This window comes from Hemitrygon akajei, chromosome 14, assembly GCF_048418815.1.
Source record: "Hemitrygon akajei chromosome 14, sHemAka1.3, whole genome shotgun sequence".
In the NCBI taxonomy this organism is placed as follows: Eukaryota; Metazoa; Chordata; class Chondrichthyes; order Myliobatiformes; family Dasyatidae; genus Hemitrygon; species Hemitrygon akajei.
Window position 1 is genome coordinate 68,435,721 of NC_133137.1, and position 19,911 is coordinate 68,455,631.

A 19,911-nucleotide genomic window follows, 5' to 3' on the forward strand; every position below is an offset into this window, starting at 1 on the left:
TCTAAGAAGCACTTTGCTATTAGACTTGTTGAATGCCAGAACTGCTGGCCCTAATTTTTAATGAGATACAAACCAATTCTTCTTGTGGGAATTAAACAATCTAAGAAAAGTGCTTTTGGACAACTGCATTCAGCATTTTCCATTATCTTCCATAACATGTGACACTTGTTTAATACTCATATAAGCAGACGACACATGTTCCTAAAACCACATTACAGAAAAAGGTGAATTAACTGTGGAGTAATGCTTGCAGTACCTTAAAAATTAGAATACTTTAGCACATATTGTTTGAAAACTCCTTTTCCACTTTTTTTTACAGAAAAATACAAAGTAATACTCATGTTGCTTGCACAGTGCCTGTTTCCTTGGAAACAGTACAGCTGGTGTCATAAAATTAATAACACAGAACACAAAAAAATCCAATCCTGTGGAAAAAATTGAACTCTACTTTGTGCTCACTGCTGACAGATTGCCATTTTGGCACAGTTGCTAAAGCATGCAACATCAGTTCATTAGCTTGTCCAAGCAGGATTTTAAAATAAACTAGCAGCTGAAGTGGGTCTGGTACTCTTAGTAATCGGTGCTCTCTATGAAAAGTAAGCCCCTTCAGGTATGGTAGTGCCAGGCTCTCTCCAGAGCTGCAAAACATCTCCCAAGTGCGTCAGCTGCAGAAGCAATCTGACTCACACTGTCATATTATTCCTGCAGCTTCACTGTAACAGCAGAGAGCTCATAATGGAACTGTTCCAGCATCATTCAACGCCTACTAACATCATACTGAGCATTTCTATGGAACAAGATAGGCTACAATGGCAGGAATAAATGCTGCATTCGGTGCTTACTTCAAATATAAATGGCAATTGGCCTCTCACTATTTCTAAGTCTAGGATAGTCCAAATAACAAGAATTATTAAAATTAGTTTATCTGATCTCCCTAGATTAAGCAGCTCCAGATATGTTTTGTTTCTCTAGTTTCATAAGTCATTTCTTCTAGTTTCATTAAACTTATTTATCATTTGCATTATTACCATATTAGCAAAATAACTTCCTGCCAAGATGGAAAAGCTAATGTTATTAGTAATGCAGATTCAATTGAGCAACACTGCCAGACTGACGTATCCCTCAATTGGAATCTGATGATTTCTAAACTGTTCATTGGTTTTTAAAAATAGATCTATCAAAAACAATTGCTTTTCAAACTTGTTTTAACATGTTTACCTTGAAATCATTCCAATGCAATTTCCAATGATCACTGAAATAAGCCATTAATGCATATTTAGTTTACTTTATCTGATTTACTGACATTAGAAAATGGCACCTTGATTTGAGTGTGTTGATTTTAACAATCTGCTGTGAATTTAACATCGAGGTAAAATGTTTGCCATTACAAGATCAAAAGTACCCAAGTTATTAAATTACTGGACAGGGGGAAACAATTAATTTACAGAAGTCAGCATGTTTTAAATATAAAGCATTGTAACTTCTAATTACTGGTAATAAGGGCTTTGTAGAATTATTCAGTTCTTCTCTATTGTGATAATTGAGCTACAAAAACCACCTTTACACCACTTACTATCTTATCCAGTGAGTAGGACATGTTCCCAGGATAGAGGGAACACAAATAGAATCAGCACTGAAGAGGCCATTGCAGCATTGTATGCAGAGGAATACATTAATGAAGGTGCTGCTGCTGCTCAGAGAACCTTGTGGGAGCTCTCGTCCTCCCCATCATTAGACTTGTGGGAATTCCTGTCCTCCTCATTGCTGTACTTGCAGGAGCTCCTGTCCTCTCCATTGTTACACCTGTGGGAACTTCTGCCCTCCCCATCATTACACTTGGAATCCGGATAGCAAGGAACAGGCACAAATCCAGCAAGGAATCTGATCTGTGAAGGCTAGCTGTGAGGACTAGCTTGGCATATGCCAGGGAAGGCAGTATGCACCACGAGTACCAGCATGCGGACTTAGGGCAGCTCTCTGTCTGCCATAGTGTAGTTCTCTCTGCACTGTTTTCTCCTTCATAGTCTCAAATTACAGTGTAAACTTTCCACCTTCTCCATTCTCTAGTTACATACTTGTTTCCTATTTAATATTTCAAAAATATTTGAATAATTTTGTATATATGTTGCTGATTAAGCATTCTTGTTCATTTCAATAATTTATTACCGATTATATATATAAATATGTGAATTGCATGTGTCATCACACTACCACATAATACTTACACACCTCACTTAAAGTAAACTGGAAGTTAGACTCACATTCCTGGACTCCCATGTCTTCCTTTGAATTACTTTAATATGTTGAAATCACAAAATGTAACTACACTTCTGGAATTCCAATGGCTATATTTATTCCATCAGGTACTCCTCAATCAAATCTCACATTTTGCATTTTCTCAGCGCACATCCATACTATACCAGATCACAGGGGATAATGTGTGGTATTCCAGTGAAAGCACAGCATTTAAAACATAATTTCATGGATTGGCTCTCTTGACTCCATGCTTTGGTATCTTCCTTCTTCACTCTCTAAGACACTGTAAATAGCAATTTAAACTACCTACAAAGGTGCATTATTTATGAAATTGCTGACAGGGTCAGATTGCTTTATTGTAGGTGTTTTGTTTTCAAATAGCCTTCTGCCAGAGTTCTCAGCAGAAAACCCAATGGCAACTCTAGCCAGTAGCTAGTCACGTGAAACTATCCTTAAAGGACAGAGAGCACAAAAGGATAATTATTGCCCATATACCAACATGACATGCCCTTCAACACCCAAACGCATCACTTAGGAATGTCTACCTTGGTGTAGTTTTCAGGAACCATAGGATACAGATCTGATGCAGAAACCCAGGCTAATATTTTACCCTGATCTGCAGGGTGGTAAGGATAAAGTATCTCCCAAAGGTAAAGCAGTTTGTGAGGTAGTACTGAAGAAGCCTTGTCAACTTGCAACAGAACATCATGTAGGAAGTCAAAGAAAGGTATGACCGAAAGTTTGTAATGTGGTGAATGGCATACTTTTTGACCCAAGTGCCCTACCAGGTGATAAAGTTGGGCTTCTTGTGTTGCAAACTGCACTTATCCAGAGAGTGGCATTCCCTCATGCTCCCAGTAAAGAACTGGAGGTATCAGGAATGAAGGCCTCTGACATTTATTTATGTGGTGTTCATGTGTGGCTGATGCTATGGTGGAAATTTGCCAATGATCATGCTACTGAATATAAAGAGAAGGTGAGAGGTTGGAGTGTCTTTCTAGAAATAGTCATCATCTTGAACTTATGTAGAATGAGCTGAGAATCATATTTTTGAACCAAAAGCATAGTGCTGCCAGAAACAATATTGACTGATTCTGAAAGTACCACTTCTGCACTTACGCCAGATGGAACAGTTGGGAAGCCTGACTCCTGGGAAAGGATATGCAGCCACAGATCAATTTCTAGTTAGATAAAAAAAAGCAGGGTTTGTAGATTTAGACTCTAGCTCATTTGGAAAGCTTTTCCAAATGTTATTGTTGACTCTTCAATAATTCCAGCTGCTCTGCCTATGGCTTAAAATACCTCAGCTGTCTCACATTGTACATGGCCACAGGCTTTTTGCAAGTAAATCTAAGTGATTGTCAAGGTATTAGTCAAGGTTCCATGATCAACTCTTTTCAGGGCCTGATGAGCAGATTGATCTCAAGTGCTATTTAATTAATTCATTCATTCTTCTTACAGAACACAACAACCAGTTTAACATTCAATAAAATTTACCTTTCATTTTGCCAGGCTAGGAAAGCCATATGGAGACTTAGTTGCGACCAATCAATATAAAGGCATATGTCAGCCATAAGGATTTCTGCTCTCTCTATAAACTTATCATGCATTAATGCTTAACAATAATCCAGAGGCCTGCTAAACAATTGTTGCTGGTTTATTTTATTAGTTGGAGAGCCAAATTAAGTGCTGGATTTCAAGTTATGCCTGTGACCTTTCTGAAGCACTCCTTAGATAACCGCTTCAATATATAAATAATCAAGTACTTAAGTCCAATCAGTCTTCAGGTTTTCCTCAACCAAGACAGAAATTTTGAATACATTATTATTTTTTTGTGCTGTGCTGTGTTTTCTTGCACTTGACAAAATTCTTGTTATTGGGGAAGTACGATGAGAAATCTCTTCATACACCTTAGGCAAAGATGTTTGGAGTAAGAAAACTAAAATTAAGGTAACACGCAAAATTGAGGCAGACTAGGTTTTGTTAAATTATTTGTGTTTGCAATAAATTTTAAGTATTTCTAACTGTCTTTGGTTTTTTAAAATTAGATATTTGAATTGTTTATTTTGATACTTGACACATGACCTAATTCTGTCTCACTATCCAATTACGCAAGGTTTTGATGATTGGGTCCAGAATGCTCTTCTGCAGCAGGTTTGGCTTCACAGATCCAAAAATGAGGGTGCAGGACAACAGGGTATCCAGGTGGTAATCTATGCCAGACTTTTGGCAGCAATTTCTATTTATATTTTATTAAAACTAACATGATAATATGTATAATCATATCACCATAGAATCTAGCCCTATAAGACAGAAACCCAAAATCCTGTTTGAATTCTATGTATTATGAGTCACAGCTTATTTTCATACTAAGAGACATCTCAGAAGGACACAAATTGCCATATTTATTGCACTTTCCCTATATTTACTTTCCTTATATTTTCTTCCCTTAAAACTCTAACATGTTGCTTATATAATGCAACAAGAGAAAAGACAGCAAGAGGACAAAATTTTAAAAGAACAATTAGTGTAAGTGCACTTTATTGGCATACCCATAGTATTCAAAACAGGAAGGTACAATGGTTCAATCTAAAAACTAAACAATAGAGACTACAATGGGATGAGGGAGCAGTTGACTCGCATAGACTGCGACACAGGATATATGGTGGGACAGTTGAGGAACAGCGTAAAACTTTCAAAAGGTTTTTCACAGTCCTCAAAAAAGTATACTCCAGTTAAATGCAACTACAGTAAGGGTAGGGCAAGCCAGCCTTAGATAAATTAGGCATCGAACTACATACAAAGTTGTCCAGTGTAATGGGAAACAGGAAGATTGGGAAAGATTAAAAAGTAACAAAGAGCCATTAATCAAGCAATAAAGAAAGGTAAGATAGATTATGAAGGTGTACACGCACAAAATATAAAACCAGATAGTAAAAGTTTCAATAATTATATAAAGCAGAAAAGAATGGCTAAAGTGAATGTAGGAACCTTGAAGAGGTAAAGGGGTAATTAATAGTGGGTAATGCAGAAATGGCCAAGGCTTCGAACAACAACTTTGTGCTGGTCTTCACAGTGGATGGCATGTTTAATATGCCAAAGAGAGATTTTATAGATGCAATGGGAAGTAAAGACTTCGATACAAATGTTATCACTGAAGAGCAAACTCAAAGTACATACGTCCAATGGTCCTGATGCAATGCAACCCAGGATACTGAAAAAAAAGGTGGAAGTTATAGGAGAAGTATTTATGATAATTTACCAAACTTCTCTGAATTCTGGGCCGGTCCCAGCAGATTGGAAGACAGTGAATGCCAGACCACTGTTTACAAAGGAATGTGGGCAAAAAGCAAGAAATTATAGGCCAGTTAGCTTGATGTCTGTCATTAGGAAAATGCCTAAGGCTATTATGTGATGAGAGGCCTAGGTGAGGATGGTAAGGACCCAAATGCTGGAGTGACTGAGTCTAGAATAATAGTAGGGAGATGGAGGGCTGCAGGTCGATGGGAATGGGCAGCTTAAATGATTTTGGCATGGACTAGATATGCCAAAGGGCCTGTACATGATTATAATTATAATGTTTATAAGACATGATTTTAAGACTGAGATGGGAACGGGGTTCTTGACTAGATGCTAGTTGAGAACCTGACGAGACTAGACGAGAATCCAAATGAGACAGAAATCCTAAACGCAATCACAGACTGAACCGAAGTTGAGCTGACAATTGAGCACTGAACTGGAGTTCAGGTGATCTTTACGTATCCAGATCTTGGTGCCAAAACATGGCCACTAGTTAGTAGAATGGGTCAAAATTTTTAGAGGGATCGCACCAGCTATCTATACTCTGGAGACTCGAAGCATCTAAACCCCGGAGGCTGGCACAGTCAGGTGCATACTGTTAACAATCACTAAGTAAGAAATAATGAGACATCTGGACAGAAATGCTTCCATGTAGCATATTCTGGAAGGGCAGATCCTGTTTGACAAACTTATTGGAATTTTTTGAGGAGAACAGGTGGATGTTTTACACTTGCATTTCAAGAAGATGTTTGATAAAGGTGCTGCATAAGATAAGGATGCTTTGTGTTGGGAGCAATGTATCAGCATGGATGGAGGACTGGTTAACTAATTGAAGGTAGAGAGTTGTGATGAATGGGTGCTTCTCTGGTTGGTGAGTGGGGTGCCAAAGGGGTTGGCACTGGGCCCACAACTGTTCACGATATACATGAATAATTTGGATAACAGGACTTAATATAGCACATCTAAGATTGCTGATGACATTAAATTGAGTGGGAAAGCAAATTGTGCAGAGGATGCAGAGAGATATAGAGAGATTAACTGAGTGGGCAAGAGTCTGTCAGATGGAGTACAATGTCGAGAAATGCAAGATCATCCACTTTAGAAGGAGAAATAGAAGATCAGGTGATCTGACAGGAATGGAATAAAACCATACTCCAGGTATGTAACATTGTATTGATGCACTTTCTGTTGTTTCTTGACAGGATTAGAATTCAAGGCTTCACCACCTTCAGATTTAGAGAGATCGCACCGTATGTATTTATTCATCATTAATGGGGCTAAATTAAAATTAAAAACTAACTCTAACTGAGAATGCCTATCAGATGTTGACGACTGCAGTGAGTTGACAGAGTCAGTCAGGTTTCGTGTCTCAAGTTAGGGTGCCACTTATCACCCGCCCCCACAAGAACCTTGAATGCCACCCGCCCCCACAAGAACCTTGAATGCCACCCGACGATTTCTATTTCCCCTAACATGTCTCCTTAGGACATGTAACTGCCCCCATAGGGAATGACTGATTTCTTATACAACTCAATATAGCATCTTAACTCCAGTACTCAATACAGTTGGCCCTCCTTATCCGCGGTTTCCGCATACGCGGATTCAACCAACCGCGGATCGGGAAAACCCGGAAGTTCTCTCTCCAGCACTCGTTGTTTGAGCACGCACAGACTATTTTTTCTTGTCATTATTCCCTAAACAATACAGTATAACAACTATTTACATAGAATTTACATTGTATTAGGTATTATAAGTAATCTAGAGATTATTTAAAACTACAGGCAGTCCCCAGGTTATGAATGAGTTCTGTTCCTGAGTCCGTCTTTAAGTCGGATTTGAAGTCGGAACAGGTACATCCGATATTATTTAGCGTCAGTTAGTAAAACGTTTTTCTTAGTATATAGTATATATTTTACCTTTCTCTGCATATAAAACACTTAAGAAACATATGTATTTCAATAATTAAACCATTGTGTTGCTTAGTAATAATTGTAGCTTTCATCGGGGCAGTGCCTTTCACATGCTCCATTAAAATTGTTCCAATCGTTGACCGACTGTAGCCTAACGCTTCTCCAATGACCAATGGCATTTCACCTCTTTCTGATCACTTTATTACTTCCACCTTATTTTCAATCGTGATCGTGATTATTTTCGTGAACAGAAACATTGCGAATTCAGAGCTGTGCCAGGTCCTAATGTCCACCACACTGAGACAGGTTAAATAAAGTCCGGGGTTCCGCCGGGTCCTAAAGACCACCGCACTGAGACAGGTTAAATAAGGGACTTGAGCATCTGTGATTTTTGGTATCCGCGGGGGTACCAGAACCAATCCCCCGCGGATAAGGAGGACCGACTGTACTTTGATTTATGAATGCCAATATTCTAGAAGCTGTCTTTATGACCAATCCACTGGTGACACCACTGTCAAGGAACTATGGACCTGTATTCCTTGATCCTACTATTCTACTGCACCCCTCAGTGCCCTTCCGCTCACCATGTAAGACCTACTCTGGCTTTTTCTCTGAAAGTGTAACACCTCAAGGGTGTCGGCCCGGAACATCGACTGTTTACTCTTTTCCATAGGCGCTGCTTGACCTGCTGAGTTCCTCCAGCATTTTGTGTGTGTTGCTTGGATTTCCAGCATCTGAAAATTTTCTCCTGTTTGTACACCTCACACTTGTCTGCATTAAATTCCAGGGTGTCACCAAAGTACTACGTGAATTGTCGTGATCTTGTTCTATATTGGTCCTTCTTAAATATTGACCAGAGTGCCACCTTGGTTTATATATTCACATCTTTAGACCAACTTGAACTCAAAATTTAAGCTACTGTGTGACTAATGTAGAAATAGCCTTCATGCGACAGATCAGGGTAAGCTCTTACGGGAAAATCCATAGCAAGGTGAACTACTTATATATTAAAGGTTGTTCATTTTACAGGGGAGCTCCTCCCCCTCTCAGAGCTTTGCCAATCTTTGGGGCTCTCTTCCTCAAAGGTGGCAAAGGCAGAATGTTTGAATATTTTTTGAGGCCAAGATAGATAGATTCTTTATAATGGGTGAAAAGTTAGTACAGGCAGACAGGAAGTGATGAATAGGCATTACAATCAAATCAGCATGTTCTCTTACTCAGCGATGGAGCAAGTTCAAAGGGCATCTAATACTGATTCCTGCCCCTAATTTGCATTTTTGGTTATACATATAAATCAATGCTCTGAACAAGGATCTACTAAGAATTCATTTTTGTAGAAATTTCTAGATTCTGAAAAACAATAAGTTATCCATTTCAGATCTCTCCGTGCACTTCAAACTGGGTGTTCCTTCAGAATTACTCTCTTGAAATTATGATTTGCCAACTACGTTAACATGTTTAAAAATACACCACATATCTTTCAATATGTTGCAACCATTTAACTACATTGGGCTATACACTGGGTTGGAGAAGGAAATATATAATATTTGTTAAAGCAGAAAAACATAAAATTCTTTTCATATTCATAATTTGTTATCTTACCTGTTAGATCACTGCCCTCCATCGATCCAATGGAATAGTTGGCAGGGCTAATAGGAGGTGTGGTATTCACACTGGCATAGCCTGCAGATGAACTGACCTCCGACTGATCGTACACGTGACTTGGCCTGTATACCTCTTGTGAGGAAATTAGTGAAGTTCTCTGCTTGGGCTGAAAGATATAAAAAAAATAAAATTGTCAACATAAAGCCTTCCAGATTATTTTTACTGTACTCTTTTTAAAAAATTATTTGGTAAGAAATGCAAGCTGCACAAGAGAGACTCCAAACAATGCAGCATAGAATTATTACTTGTGCAATTTTGAGGGCCTTTGTTATTCATCACAGAACTCCAAGCTTGACATGGAGAAGCAGCTGAATGCAATCTTTTGTTGTCTTCCTGGAAGCACAGGGTTGTTCATTTAATCCCATTTTTTGCTCCCTTGGAGAGATGCCTAGCCTTAGTGCCTGCCAACATTAATGTACTTTCTATGGCACCCTTAATATTCCAGACCATGAGCAACTAAGTGAGCTTCTGCTTAACCTAATTCAGATACATGTAATAATTATAAATTACTTCGTAATACTTCAATTATTTTTTTCTTATTTTTAATCAAACTGTTGTGGACATGATTCTTTCTTAGCAAAACAGCTACACGGACTTGGTAAATGAAACACTTAGATCACTCCATGCAAATCGAAGTCAGATTATAAACCCGATGATTCGCCACCAACTTTCTAAATTAAGAAAAATCAAATCCTCACAAGTCTGTAAATTTTCTCCAATACCAAAATGTAGAGGTAGGAAGCAGTACAAATTCAACAGCACAATGTGAATAGTACCACGTATGGTTAATCACCAAAATAAGCAATACGAAATAAACCTGCGGGGGAACTTAAAGGAATCTAGTTCTGGCAGTGCCGATACATGGTTTCTTTTGCTTGGTTACAGTTTAACATGAAACAACTCACAAAATATATGAAGCCTCGGAAAAATGATTACAAAGTCAGCTTGTTCGAAAAGGAATAATGAAAGAAAATACATATACATTTTCTATACAATTTTTTCTCAATTTACCTTCTAGTTGAAGGGAATATTTAAGTAACATGGTGATTATAGATTTGGCTACCTATAGTCTGTAATTTACAACTGGGATATTAAATAGTACCTACTGTTTATGGAGCAATCACTAAATGATACCAACTGATTACTGCTAGACCACAATGAGCAAGATTTATGATAGTTCCCCAAATGGGCATTACCCTTTGCTAAGAAGACAATGCCTTTAACGACACCTCAGTAAATGCTCTGTTGTTACTGTATGTGTGATGAACAAGTGGAGGAGTACAGCAATCGGGGAAGATGTTAAGAGGTACAGAATATTGCACCAAGCAAGCCACAGTCAAGTTGGTGAATTATGGCGTCAACATTGTAAATGGATGATTTAAGCATCAGTCCTTACATAGATCTTCTGGAAAATCAAATATATGTTGGCATTTATTTCAGTTAAAGTAGATTAACTTTCCCAGCATTTTCAATGAACGGTGCTAGAACATGAATGGTCTTAAAATGGGCACGGCACGGTTTAGATGTCATACATTATACTATCAGTTTGAATCTGGTGTGCATGAGAAAATTTTATTTTTAACTCTTAACAGGTTGTTGACAATAATGCAGGAGATTTTAAGTAATATATACAGTGGGTTAATATACATGTTATCATATGAGTTATTGTAGCCAACTATCCTGCCAATGAACACACTTGGCATGACAGAAAAAAAACGGAGCACCTGTGGATCAACTAACGCTGTCGCAAGGAGAATGTGCTACTCCACAAGGTGGCAACTGAGGGAAAAAACTAACCCAGGTCTCTGAGGCTGTGAGGCACCAGCCACTGCACCACTCCGTGGCCACGCCGGTCATCAAAGCCCCCACTGCCAACATCTTGGAGATCATCAGTGACCAAAAATTTCTGTGAGCCAGCTAGGTACATATTGCAGCCACAGAAGTAGCTTGGAGGCTGGACATTCTATAGTAAGCAATTCAAATTCTGACTCTCTGAAACATTTCCACCAGCTGTAGGGAAACAGAAAGCTCTCCACAGATTTGGAAGTTTGCAGCTCCAAGGACACACTTGAACTGCATCTCTATCCACCGCTTCACACTCCACTTGATTGGCACCCAATCCACCACCTAAACGTTCCCTATATACTAGCGCACCATGTATGCTATCTTTACCACAAGCAAATTGCCAGTATTCCAAATCTGTGACTTTAACCCCTAGAAAGGCAATGACACACATACACATACCATCTGCCAAATGGCTAAAAGGAAGAGAAGAGTACAAATAAAAGGGTCTTTTTCTAGTCATCTGAACACACTGTGTGTATGCTACCGGAAACTGCATTGTGGCCTGAACTTACCTTTTTTTTAAACAGTTATGAAAGCACAAAAGGTAAGGTACGGTTGTTAAAATTTGTTGATGACAGAAAGATAGGAAAGTAAGCCAAAGGATGACACTTGGTAAATACAAAGGGATGTAGACAGGTTAAATAATTGGGCAATGACCTGGCAAGTGCAATATCATGTGGGAAAATAAGATGTAGAGAGAGCTGGGTGCTTTGTCCATGATTTGCAAAAGGCTAGCATGCAGGTGAAAATTAATTCAGAAAATTAACGACGTTTTATTGCTAGTCCACCATTCTTCCAGGTTTAGGGGTTTGGCTCGGGGCAAACAACCCTGACTGGTAAAACAAAATTGTTATGGAAACAGCAATGAAGATTCCTTCTACATCTGTATGTGATAATATTTCTGAGTCTCCATGGAGGACTTGCATGACCGATAGTAGTCAAAATTAAGAGGAAGGTACTGACATGGTGAAGGGAGCTTGGAACACCGCCAGAAATGGTGGACCTTCATTGCTGTCCTAAAAGCCAATGGTGGAATGGGGAGTAAGTAAGTTATTGCTAATTAATTGAATACAGAAGGGCAATTGTGATTGTTCATCTGTAGATCCATGTCTTCTTATTTAAGTAAAGATTTAATAGTTTATAGAATGTTCACTAGATTAACCCCTGGAATAGCTGAGTTGTCTTATACGTAAAGGTTGGATAGCCTTGACATGAATCTGCTGGACTTTAGATGAGTTAAAGATGTTTTAATTGAAACATATTAAATCTTGAGGGATCTTGATAGAGCAGATGTGAAGTGTGTTTCCTTTTGGAGCAAATCTAGATTTAGGCATCATTGTTTAAAAATAAGGGCTCGACCACTTACGGCAGTGATTATGTAAGATAATTTCTCTCCGAGAGATGAAATCTTTGGAACTTCCTTCCTCCAAGAATGACTGGGGGAGTTTATTACAATTTTTAAAAGTAGACAGAGATAGTTATTTGTAAAGGAAGGGGTTAAAAGATTACTGTGAATCGGAGGGAATGCTGAACTGAGGTTAAAATCAGGAACAGCCATGATCTTACTAAATGGTAGAGCATTTTCGAGGTGCTGAATGGTCTACTCTTGATCCTAATTCAGATGTTCACATGGAAATTCCCCTTCTAGTCAGCACCATCTTGGCATTGCCATTCTCTCATATTTGTTGAGTGAAAATCCTGGAATTTTCTACCTAGCATTAGTGTTGGAGAATGGAAGCACTTGGACTGTTGCCAAGTTAAGTAACTTCTGGGAATGAACATTAAAAATGCTGTCTTGGCAGAGATACCCATATAGCATCATGCTATACCTGAGATATGGTTATACCCTCAATGGCCCATCTACAAATTAAAAAAAAGCTAAGTCCCTGTTTGGAAGTTTGTGGTTTCAGTAATAGTTAATCCAGCAGTGAATTTGGCTGAAAGCAAAACTCCCACGTACATAATCGTCATTCAAGCAGGCAGGCAGTTTCTTACTCACACCGTTACTTGTTTATTCAGTAACCCACAGTCTCTCATTCATCCCACGCAGACACCCAAGTTAATCACCTGCATAATCACTAACCTACAGCCATCCAATCTTTTATGAATCCTAAGTATCTATGATTCTACCTTGATATGTAAAATGCTGAAGCGTAAGTCTTTCTTGCTTCTAAAAAAAATTCTACAGGACCTTCAGACAATTAATCTTATGTGTGATCAAATTATAACTGATTTATTGAAGCAGGTTGTTTTAAAAGAAGTTGTTAGAGGTAGCATGTATCAGGCCAGCTGATAGGTCAGAGATCATTACATGAGAATACAGCCAATAATCCATACAAAATCTCTCCTTGGAGATAAAGAAGAAACTGCAAATGAGAAGTAATTTCAAGACTTCAGCCTTCATTCCCCAAAATGTATTCCCTTCAAGCTATCTTCAGTCTGATTGACAGCACTTAATTTATCATCCTTACTCACATAAGACCATTCAGTTGGATAACCAGATCAGATGAAAGCAGTAGGGACTGGCTCTCAGTCACAATTCCACAGCCTCCGTATCCACAGTAACAGAACTGGCAGAGCTGTTGAATCACTGCTCCAGAACCCAAGGCTGAATCCTGATCTTGGGTGCCGCCTATATAGAGTTTGCCTGTTCTCCCTGTGACCACAAGATGCTCTGGTTTTTTTGTATCTTTTCCACAACTAGGAATATCTTCCAGGTACCTCAGAGATGCTGTGCTTGTGATTGAGTCCAAGTGGCTGGAGAGGGAGATCCTTGCTGTCTGCCACAGGGAATGTTCTTGCCACGATCTACAACACCTCCTCCCCAGCAGCCAATGAAATGTTCTGCCCATCCAGAGCCATGGCCATTACCTTCACCCCTTGAAAACTCCAAGAAAAAATGCAAGGGTCAACACCAATACATGTGGGCTATTTTTTGACCACAGCAGAACCTTTGACTATGGAACGTCCTTCACAAATTAGATTGCCTACAGAAACTCATCTCCATTTTGCATTCACTCCATGATGACACTGGCCTCCATCTCATACTGTAGCTCTAGAACAGAACAAATTTCCGTGAAATCAGGCGTCAAACGTGGCTGTTCCATTGTCATACATCTTTCTCAATCTTTCTTGACACACTGTTACATCTTACCTTCAACAAGTTACCAGTGTGAGAAGAGTTAATCTTTACAACTTCTATAATCTTGACAAATAAACTCTTCTCTGGCTTCCAGCCAGGTACAGGTATTGATTTTAGCTGACATTTCAATGACAAACTCTGCCATCTTCATCAGGAAGATGCCTGGGCATGTCTAGTTCAGTAGTCTTTATACCTCCGTCATCCCTCCTTACAGGTTAGTCCTCATCCAATCAGGTTTCTACTGTCTTCCCTTGTTCTTACTTAGAGTGAGACCTTCATCTTTGTTAAAATTCTTTGCCTCTAGTTTTATTTCAATGGCTTCCTTCACCGGGCGGTCCCAAAAGCCACTGGCACGGCACAGTAATTTTGTGCCATCAAAGTCAATCCTATGGCCATTACAAATATAATGTTCTGCTACCACCTATTTCTCTTGGGTAACCCAAATGGATACACTTCCTGTGCTCCTCGATGCGGGTTTCCACCGTGCATCCCATCTGGCCAATATAAGTTGCTCCACTTTCACAGGAAATCTTGTAAACGCCAGCCATCCTGGGTCCCAGATCATCTGAGGCATGTGAATTTGCACACGCACATTGGTGACATTGACTTAAGTATAACCAATACGGGGTTCACATTCAATCATCATCACCCTCATTATGAGCTGCGTCGTATGATGTGGGCATTCGTGGTCTCATGATCACGACTGTTCTTGACAATTTTTTCTCCCAAAGTTGTTTGCCATTGCCTTCTTCTGTAGAGTGTCTTTACAAAATGGGTGACCCCAGCCATTACCAGTACTCTTCAGCTAGCATCAGTGGTCACATATCCAGGAATTGTTATATACACCATCCACCCCCTGCTCCTATGGCTTCATGTAACCCTGATTGGGGTGGTGTGGTGAGGGTGGGCTAAGCAGGTGGTATACTTTACCCAAAAGTGACCTGCAGGCTAGTGGAGGGAAGGAGCACCATACACGTTATTCCACCCCACCACCAAATTTCAATTACCAAGATAAAAAACAAACTGCTGGAAGAACTCAGCGGGCAGAGCAGGATCTATGGATGCTTTTTCAGATCCCTATGCTTCCATAGATGCTGCTCAAGTCACTGAACCTCTAACAGGTTTTCCTTTGCAGCAGATTCCAGCAAGACTAGTCGTAACCCTAACCCCGACCAGGCTGATTCTGCTTCACCACACTGTGCTGACAATCTGGAATGGCAAATCATAGAGCACTCCTCTCCCACTGGAAACAGTCTCCAAGTCAGGGACCACTTGCATAATGGTATTGGTCCATGGTATATAAAAAAAAGGTTGAGAGCTCCTGGTTCAGGTGGAAGCAGACATTGACAATAACCTTCACCATTTCCTTCACTTTGGCAGTAAAAACTCTCGGGCCACTTGAGGAAAACAGTATTTGAAAATCAAGATCACAGACCAGGCCCAAAACTCAGAGTGTACTCTTCCACTGTGATCTCTGCCCTCCAGCATGCTATTGAGATGTGGTTCCGTTTCAGAACCCATGGGGGGTGGGAGCAAAAAAAAACATCAACATTGTCTCTGCAGAAACTTCCAAATTCACTGAATGGACAAATAAACCAATATTACTGTGCTCTCCACAGCTAATATTCCCAGTATTTAGGCCCTGGATTACACAGTGGAAACTAAGAGCAGGTGATTTCAGACTCCCAAAACAAATATTTTATTCTGACCCATGTCAATGGAAATAATCACCAAGTGGACAAAGGAAAAGATTCAAGGATCATGAAGAAATCAAACATTCCCACTGCCTCTTGGGAACTTCACCCATGGCTGCTCAAAATGGGGTGGAGCACTAGGTAGAACTGAGAATACATGTTCTATTCAACCTGAGACATTAGCTCTGTTTCCCTTTCTACATGTATAGCCTGATTATTGAACTTTTCCAACATTTTCTGTGAGATTTTCAGCATCTATAGGTTTTCTCTTGTTTGTGACTTCTCCATTTAGTTGTGGTGGCAGGGGAGGAATGTCCATAAGTGTTCCTGAGGACGGATTTTGCATGAATAGAAGAAGTGGGTGTTAAACTGTACATGGCTACTTTGATCTCAGCAACTGATCAGAAAGAGTGATTACATTAGTCATGGCACAAATTTGAATCCATGCCAAAGACATTGTTAACATTCTTCTGCCAGCATCATTTATAGCATTCAGTTGTGCCAGAGGTCTTCACTTGTAGTATATGCTCACACAGTGAAGTGTTTGGCCCCAATGTCCTTCCAAAGTATTTAATTTACTGTGACCCTAAGATATGGTCTGCACTCAATTGCACAGGATAACAGTCATAATAATTGCAGTTGAGAGGACAACTTCTCCCATTACATTTCAGTGAGGAGGTAAATTTGAGGACAGTGTCACTAATTTTCCAAAATCACTCTCCAATATATTCAGCATTTATAATGAGCGCCGACAGATTGTCTTGTGCAGGGTCAGTAATTGTCTGGTACCTCGTCAATAATTGGAACTCCAAGGCAGAAGTATTGTATTTATCAGGACAGTAGTTTTTCTGTTGAAAATGACTGAAGTGAAAAATGCAACACAGGATACAAATGTACCAAGGCAGCGACCAAGCCAAACTGACACCAATTAATCCTATATGAAAATAAAGCATAATCAGAAACATGAAGCCAACTTGCCGTTTGTAGAAAGGTGGAATTTAATTGAGGCTTTTGACAAACTTTTGAAAAGTTTGTATTCAAGTACTAAATGCCAAATCACATGATCTAACCAGACAACAATTAAATTGTGACAAGCACTCCCTAGTATGTAGAACTAAGACAAGCTACTACCAATAGAGAACTGAAGAGGGATAGCACTTGAACACATAAGGGAGAAAGAGAATTACAATGTCCGTAACTTTTACTGTACCTAAGTCATTGCCCATGGCTTTTCTTTCAATCCACCTGCCCTAATCGACCATGAGCCTTTCTTATTTGTGCAATTCAGGTTATGATGGAATCACCGAGATTTGAACGCAGCCTTAACTGGTAGCCCTGGATTTTCCAGACTGGGAGTCCAAGTAAGTATGAGAGGAAGCTCAAGCAGTATTTTATTTTTTAAATGTGTTTAGTCACAACAAGGAGCAATTTAACATTCAGAGGAAGCATACATAAATATTTGAAAAAAGATTAAGTAAGTTCACGGGGAGAACTGGAGCAATTCTGATTTGCTCTAACAGACTGTCAGTATGTGGAATAGGTCCACATGGGCCCTATTTGTGATATAAAGCTCCATGACTCTACATCTATCAATTTTGTCAATATTTTGTAGTGGAAACATTTCACCGAGTTACTTCTGCCGTTGAGTTAAATTATGGAACAATATTATTGACGAGGTGTTATGCTGAAAAAGAATTGCTTGTCTGAGATTTGAGTCATATACTCGAGAGATTAACATTCAGTGCCAGTTATGTCAAAATAAAGTTCCAAATAGCGACATACAATGATTAATTTTCACTCAGTTACACAGTTTTGTGATCCAAATAAGTAACGATGGACCAGCTCTCTTTGGGTCCTGTCACCTATAGTTGCCACTGACGGTTATCCTGTGCCCATTCTGCAGATGACACCCGAAGTCAGAGACATAGTTTCCCGGGGTGGTGGGGGCATAGTTTCCTGTAGTTGAATGGTTCAACATGAGAGTTAATAGTCTCTTCAACAGGCACCATGAAGTATCCAGGTCACCCTGGCAAACTTAATGGCTTGTAAAGATTGAACCTTTAAATTTTGCTGCTTGCCAATGTACAAACTTGAAAGCAAGCATATGAATTAAGAGAAGTTGCTGGTTTTCGAGCCATGCTCCACCATTCATAAGATCATGGTGGATAGAAATACACATTCCATCCCTACATTCACTCCCATCTCTGGTACCTCTCATACCACTGCTTATCAAAAGTATTTATCTACTTCTGCTTTAAAAAATGCTCAAAAGCTCAACTTCCACTTCCCTTTGAAGAGAACACCCTAAGCAATAAAAATCCACCTTATCACTGTCTTAAATGTGTAGCTTCTTCTTTTAAGCAATCCCTCCCAGTTCTAGATTCTCCCACAGAATGGAAGATCTTTTCCAAACCCCTCAGAACTTATATATTTCAAACACATTCTTACTGATGATAAATAGATAAATAGTGACCAATTTGGAATGATTTCTTCAATTAGTCTTATTGAATCAACATCATGTAGGAAAAATAACCACAGGGGCCTAACAGCAAAATGGTGGGTTAGTGGGAGTTTTAGGAGGGGATGAGAAAATGACTGACGTATTAAACATACGTATTGATATTTTAAACAGATATTTTGTTTTTGCTTTCACAGTATTTATTTATTTATTGAGCTACAGTGTGGAGTTCCAGCACTTTGAACCGTGCTGCCTAGCAAACTCCGATTTAACCCTAAACTCACCGTGGGATAATTTAGAATGACCAATTAACCTACCAACCAGTATGTCTTTAGAATGTGGGAGGAAGCCCTTACAGTTATGGTGAGAAGGTACAAACTCCTTATATGCAACAGCAGGAATTGAACCTGGGTCACAAGTACTGTAAAGCACTGCACTAACCAATATGATATCTTAATAAATATAACAGAAAATCAAGAATTTGTTGGAAGTCATAAAATTAAACTAATATTAGAAAAGAGGAAGTACTGGAGAAATTTTGGGGCAATGTCACTGAGCTATATAACATGAAAACAGGCCTTTTGGACCAAATCATCCATGCTGACTAAGATAATCCTATTTGCATGTGTTTGGCCCATATCAGCAACTCCTCAAATGTTACCCACACAGATGGAAATGCTGCCCTCATGGTCGGCAGGATTCGAACCACCAACCTTTCAGTTAAGAGCTGAATGTGCTGACTGATTGTGCCACAGAGATAACATCAGAAAAGGCAGAAAAGGATCTGATGGCTCATATGCCCAGGACTTTTGGACCAGAGGGCACAGCTTCAGAATAGAGGAATGTCCATTCAGAACAAAGGAGAGGAGGAACTTCTTTAGCCAGAGGGTGGTATGTCTGTGGAATGTGTTGCCAGAGGTGGCCGTGGCGGCTAGGTTATTGGCTAGGTTGAGGGTTGATAGGTTCTTGATTAGACAAGGCTTGAAAGGTTGTTGAGAGAAAGCAGGAGAACAGGGTTGAGATGGAAATGAATCATCCATGAAGAAATGGCAGAGCAGACTCAATGCGACTGTCCCTTCACCTTATGGATTCTATAAAGGCACCTGCAGATGCGAGTAACAAACATAAAATGATGTGAGTGTGATTTTCCAAAATTGCTTAGATTCTGGAAAAGTTCAAATGGGTTGGAAGTTAGTAAATATAGCAGCACAATACCCAAAGTGAGTGAAAGAGAAAATTAAGAATTACAGGCTAATTGGTTGACATTAATTGTTGGGAAAATGTGGAATCAGCTACTGAGGATACAGTAGGACACTTACAAGGTACTTGCCCGTTCATTTGGAGTCAATATGCTTTTATGAAAGAGAAAACATGGGACAATTTATCCATAATTTCCTTGTATATTTGTTAAGTGAAATATTTAAAACACCATTTAAAAAAATTTCTAAATCCACTTTTGCAAACTTAGAATATAAATTCTTCGACTATTCTCTAACCGTCAGTATTTGCATTGCTTCTATGAAGTACCTGGAGCAGAGAATCCCAACCTGGGGTCCATGGACCCCTTGTTTAATGGTGTTGGTCCATGGCATAAAAAAGGTTGGGAGCCCCTGAACAGAGTATTCAACGGCAGTTTTGTTT

At 39.4% G+C, this 19,911-nt stretch overlaps 1 protein-coding gene across 13 annotated transcripts in view; it reads right to left on the minus strand.

Annotated features, from left to right (window-relative positions):
* Positions 1-19,911, minus strand: part of anks1b (ankyrin repeat and sterile alpha motif domain containing 1B) — an 856,034-nt gene that overhangs the window by 161,222 nt on the left and 674,901 nt on the right. For all 13 annotated transcript variants that reach the window (XM_073066305.1, XM_073066306.1, XM_073066289.1 and 10 more), the window contains one exon: positions 9,069-9,237. In XM_073066305.1, coding sequence (XP_072922406.1) covers positions 9,069-9,237 — 169 coding nt within the window. The remainder of the gene's footprint in view (positions 1-9,068; positions 9,238-19,911) is intronic.